Genomic DNA, 6,000 nt, shown 5'->3' on the forward strand with positions numbered 1-6,000 from the left:
TAGTATATTATGTTATTTTATGATTGTCATTTGATGTCATTAACCAAAAAAAAAAGTTCCTTTAACTCCTTCATGGATTTGCTGTCGTTTTATTAAATTCTGTCCTTGTCGTCTCATTTTCTGCCTTTTTATTATTTTGACTTTCAGGAATCTCCTCTATGTTTACCCACAAAGTCTGAACTTCAGCAGTCGCCAGGGGTCCGTGAGAAACATCGCTGTAAAGGTTCAGTTCATGGCCGCAGAGGACCCAAGTCAAGCTCTGCCGGTGAGTCACACTCAGTATAAAGAAGCTCCAGTCACAAAGGGCAGCTTGCAGCAGTGTAATGGTATACAAGGGTTTATTGGAAGAGTGAGCTTCATCAAATTTGCAGGTCTCCCTTGAAAAAGAGATCTATGATCTCAATGGGACCAATCTGGTTAAATAAAGGTTTGAAATGAAATGAAAGGGGCATTTATCCGAGCACAGAGGGAAGGAAAACTTAGTGATCTTTTTTGTTTATGAACTCTTTGTTTATTGAATATCAAATGGTTGATTCACACTAAGCATTACTGGCTTAAAGTAACATTGTTTGTTTCTTGTAACCTGATTGGATGTTTGACATTCACTATGCAGAATCATCTAAACGCAGTCTAAGACTAGAAGGCTTTCAGTTTTTGAGAAGAAACAATATTTAATTTCTTTTAAGAAATCACATTTGTGCCTTTAAACTGAACCATAAGAGTATTAAAATGTAAGGTCTGAAGAGAAATAGCTTGAACAATTAGTCGATAGCATGAAAAGTAATTGGCAATTGGCTATTTTGATTATCGATTCATCAGTTTTATGAATCATTTCAGTCATTGTTCAGGCAGAAATAGTGAAACGATTTTAATATTGTCTGATTCCAGCCTCATGAGAGGGTTTTCCTGGCTTTACATAATTCATCGTTCTGAGCTCAATATGTTCCGTTATTTGGTCTTTTGCTTTAACAAAACAAATGTGTTTGAAGAAGTCAAGTTTTGCTCTGTGAAATTGTAATGTCTATTTTTCAAAGTTTCACAGCCTAAATGGTTATCAGTTAAAGGTGGGGTAGGTCATTTTGGAGAAACCAGCTCGAGTGCGCTACAATTTGAAAATACACAGCCGGAACAAATCTACCACTTCCTTACAGAGCCCCTCCTCCAACACACACGAACGAGCACATGACCAATGAGGGCACGAGATAAGTTTGTGCACAGATGGAAGGCTGACAGGCAGGTAGGCCATCCAATTATTTTAGCCGGGCCGGCTAAAATGATTGGTCGTGCTTTTTACAGTACTACGGCTTCCACAGATTTTTTGTCAAAGCACTTAAGATATTCATTGCTGTCGGGATGTTAAGAGCATTCCATGGAATATAACAAAAAGTGTATCTCGAGCCGGTTTCTCAAACTTATCTACCCCACCTTGTGGCAGAAAATTCAATCTTGAAAATAATCTGTATTTGCAGCCCTAGTTTAAACACATCTCTAGAGGGAAACTTAAAAACAGTTTGTTTTTGTTGACAGTGTAAGTCTTTGAATGATCCAACAGATCCATAAGGATACTCATGTCAAAGGATATCCTCCTATTTGTCAAGGAGAAACTAAATGTACACTCTGCTGTTTGACCAGGTCATCTTTGGGAAGTCCAGTAGTTCTGAGTTCATGCAGGATGCGTACACTCCCATCATCTACCATAACAAGTAAGGCCCCGTCTCCTGCTGACCTTCACTGCACTGGAGTCTGTCCAACTTGCCTTTAACATTGTGTTTAACTCTTGCCAACAGATCTCCTGAGTTCTATGAGGAGATAAAGATGAAGATTCCTGCCAATTTAACAGACAACCACCATCTCCTGTTCACCTTCTACCACATCAGCTGCCAAACCAAGCTGAACACCCCCCTGGAGACCCCTGTGGGCTACACTGTGAGTACACTCCTCACCCACACACTTGCTCGTTTGATCGCTCCTTCTTTTGTCTTGCCATCGGTGAGTGATCGCGTGTCTCTCTGTCTGCCTGCAGTGGATTCCTCTGATGCAGCATGGCCGACTGCGCACCGGCTCCTTCAGTCTGCCTGTGTCTGTGGAGAAGCCCCCGCCCAGCTACTCTGTGCTCACCCCTGACGTGAGTGTGTTGAAAGAGATGATGTGTATATCAGTCAGCCTGTCATTACCTTCTCCTGTTGTGATGGGACTGAGTGTTAACTGAGTTGGGTGTCACTCTGCGGTAGGTCCAGCTCCCAGGCATGAAGTGGGTGGATAACCACAAAGGAGTGTTCAATGTGGAGGTGACGGCCGCCTCCTCGGTCCACACTCAGGTACACACGTGCTTTTTATGCTTACGTTTCTCTTTCACATGTATATAAAAACTGAATTTCCCCCTCGGGGATCATTAAAGCTTCTTCTTCTTCTTCGCATTGCATTTAGCTGACGCTTTTATCCAAAGCGACTTACAATAAGTACATTCGACCAGGAAGACACAACCTTGAGGAAAACAGAATCATATAAGTACATCAGGTTTCATAGAGCCAAACATTTCAAGTGCTACTCAACTGGCTATATATAAGCCAGTCCTTTGTTAGTATATAAGTGCTCTGTTAGCAGTTCTTTGTTAGTAATTCTATCGCTCGAAGTGGAGTCGAAAGAGATGAGTTTTCAGTCTGCGCCGGAAGATGTGCAGGCTTTCTGCTGTCCTGATGTCAATGGGGAGCTCATTCTACCATCTTGGAGCCAGGACAGCAAACCCACGTGTTTTTGCTGATGGGAACTTGGGTCCCCCTCGCAGCGAGGGTGCAGCGAGTCGTTTGGCTGATGCAGAGCGTAGTGCACACGCTGGGGTGTACAGTTTAACCATGTCCTGGATGTAGGAAGGGCCAGATCCATTCGCAGCATGGTATGCAAGTACCAGTGTCTTGAAGTGGATTCTAGCAGTTACCGGAAGCCAGTGAAGGGAGCGGAGGAGCGGAGTGGGAAAATGTAGGAAGGTTGAAGACCAGACGAGCCGCTGCATTCTGGATGAGCTGCAGAGGTCGGATGGCACATGCAGGTAGACTAGCCAGGAGGGAGTTGCAGCAGTCTAGGCGTGAGATGACGAGAGCCTGGACCAGAACCTGCGTCGCTTTCTGTATCAGCTGGGGACGTATCTTCCTGATGTTGTAAAGTGTGTATCTGCAGCAGCGGGTTGTAGCAGCTATGTTTGCAGTGCAGTCTGAGTCGGGGAAAACAACAGAGGTGCCGATGTTGATTGTCAGGTCAAGAGTGGGACAATCTTTTCCCGGAAGGAAAAGCAGTTCAGTCTTGTCAAGGTTGAGGTGATGAGCAGACATCCACTGAGAGATGTCAGCTAGACAAGCAGAGATGCGTGCGACGACCTGGGTCTCTGAGCGGGGAAAGGACAGAATTAGTTGGGTGTCGTCAGCGTAGCAGTGGTATGAAAAACCATGCGGGCTAATGACTGATCCGAGCGAGTTTGTGTACAGGGAGAAGAGGAGGGGACCAAGAACAGAGCCCTGAGGGACCTCTGTAGTTAATTGACAAGGGTCGGACTCGGACCCTCTCCAAGTTACCCTGTAGGTACGGTCTTTGAGGTATGAGGTGAGGAGGGAAAATGCAGAGCCTGAAACTCCAAGTTCTTGGAGAGTGTGAAGGAGGATCTGATGGTTCACCGTGTCGAATGCAGCAGACAGGTCCAACAGGATGATGACAGAGGAGAGGGATGCTGCTTTGGCAGTGTGCAGTTCCTCAGTGACAGCAATGAGAGCAGTTTCTGTGGAGTGACCTGCCTTGAAACCAGACTGGTGCGGATCCAGAAGGTTGTTCTGATGGAGATAACAGGAGAGTTGTTTAAAGACAGCGCGTTCAAGTGTTTTAGACAGGAACGGGAGTAGAGAGACAGGCCTGTAGTTTATAACATCAGACAGGTTGAGAGTGGGTTTCTTTAGGAGAGGGTTTACTCTTGCCTCCTTGAGACTGTTTGGAAAGTGACCAGAAGTTAGAGAAGTGTTGATGAAATGGGAGAGAAACGGTAGAATATCAGGAGCGATAATCTGAAGGAGGTTTGAAGGGATAGGGTCCAGAGGACAGGTGGTAGGGCGGGCAGAGGTAATGAGGGTAAGAACCTCACTTGGAGAGAGAGGGGAAAAGGAGGTTAGTGTGTGGGTGGAAGGAGGGTTTGGTGACCCAGTGGTGAGTAAAGGTGAGTCAGAAAAAGAAGAGCAAATATCATCAACCTTTTTTTCAAAGTGGTTAACAAAGTCGCTTGACAGGAGGGGGGAGGGGCTTTGGGGGGGGGGTCCAGGAGGGTGGAGAAGATGGAAAATAGTTTTTTGGAATAGGAAGATTGGATCTTATCTTGAAAGAAAGTGCTTTTTGTCTGAGAGATCAAAGCAGAGAAAGAGGAGAGGAGAGCCTGATAGGTTAGGAGGTCGTCATGGTGTTTGGATTTCCACCGTTTCCGCTCTGCTGCCCGAAGGACGGTTCTATTAGCACGCAGTGCGTCATTTAGCCAGGGAGCAGGAAGGGACTGACGGGCCTGCCGAGATGTGAGAGGACAGAGAGAGTCCAGAGAGCATGAGAGAGGAGAGAGGAGAGTTTCTGCAGCAGAGTTTGGAGGCAGGAGTTGGAACGAGTCAGAGGAAGGGAGGGCTGAGAGCACCGATGAGGCAAAGGTAGAGGGGGAGAGGGAACGAAGGTTACGGCGGACAGGTGCAGGATGAGAAGAGATTAGTTCGTTATGTTTGGAAAGGGGTAGAGAGAATGAAATGAAGAAGTGATCGGATGTGTGGAGCGGGTTTACAGAGAGGTTAGAAGTAGTGCAGTTCCTTGAGAATATGAGATGAAGGACATTGCCAGCTTTATGAGTTGGTGGGGACGGAGACAGTGAGAAAGCAAAGGCGGTTAACAGAGATGTTAGTTAGTCTATCTTCCCTGTCTGGAGGTTGAAGTCTCCGAGAAGTACAGCGGGAGGGCCAGTTTCAGGGATGTGTGAGAGGAGATTGTCTAATTCCTCCAAGAAGTCCCCCAAGGCGCCTGGTGGACGGTAGAGAACAACAATGGTTAATTGTATAGGATGGGTTACTGTGACGGCATGGAATTCAAAGGTGGAAGGAGTGAAGTTAGGTAGCTTGAAGAGGGAAAAGCTCCATTTGGGAGAGAGCAGGAGACCAGTGCCACCTCCTCTGCCAGTGGGTCTGGGTGTATGGGAGAAGGAATATGCTGTGGAGAGAGCTGCTGGGGTGGATGTGTTGGATGGAGTAATCCAGGTCTCAGTGAGAGCAAGGAAATCCAGAGACTGCAGGGAAGCGTAGCCAGAGATGAAGTCAGCCTTAGGAACAGCTGACTGTCAGTTCCACAGGCCGCCTGAAACTAGATGTTGGATTTCAGTGGAGCATGTGGGATAGACGAGAGCAGGCCGGATATAGCGATTAGGAGATACACGGGGCCAGTGATAATTGTGAGAAGACACATGAACAGGAATGGAGAAAATACACATGATTATAGCATGAGGGGCTAGAAAACTAAAGAAAAGAAAATAAGACACCAGCGGTAATTAGCTCAATCAGAGTAGGAGTTGCCTCCCTCGTGACTCCAATGTCTTCGGCTGTCTGACGCTGAAGCTGACGCTCCAGGAGAGAGCTACCTAAAATGGACGCCTGATTGCTGAGTTCTCACAGCTGTGGGGCCACGCCCCTCTAATTAGTTAACTCTCTACAGCTGATGGGCGACAGCAGAGTGGCCCTGCCTATATTGTAATGCAGGCTTGAGTACTGCGACTGCACTGCACTTGAGCAGATCTGAGATTTAAAATCTCTCAAAAGCGCTGTTTTAGCTACAATAACTACAGAAAAATTATACAGAGTAGAATAAATGAAACAGAGAAGTCCAATTAAACAAGAATATAACTTACAGTGGTTGCTGCGTCAATAGGTAGTGTCGTCACCCGGTCTAGATGCTCTTCTTCTTCTTCTTCTTCTTCTTCTTCTTCTTCTTCTTTTCTTTCTT

General features: G+C 46.1%; 1 protein-coding gene across 1 annotated transcript in view; it reads left to right on the plus strand.

Annotated features, from left to right (window-relative positions):
* The window catches only part of LOC117548843 (dedicator of cytokinesis protein 7-like), a gene marked incomplete in the record, with an annotated part of 29,815 nt that overhangs the window by 12,332 nt on the left and 11,483 nt on the right, over positions 1–6,000 (plus strand). The window contains 4 exon segments of the mRNA XM_034220338.1: positions 148–265; positions 1,633–1,703; positions 1,788–1,926; positions 2,024–2,125. Coding sequence (XP_034076229.1) covers positions 148–265; positions 1,633–1,703; positions 1,788–1,926; positions 2,024–2,125 — 430 coding nt within the window.

The sequence above is a fragment of the Gymnodraco acuticeps genome, unplaced genomic scaffold, assembly GCF_902827175.1.
Source record: "Gymnodraco acuticeps unplaced genomic scaffold, fGymAcu1.1, whole genome shotgun sequence".
Taxonomy (NCBI): Eukaryota; Metazoa; Chordata; class Actinopteri; order Perciformes; family Bathydraconidae; genus Gymnodraco; species Gymnodraco acuticeps.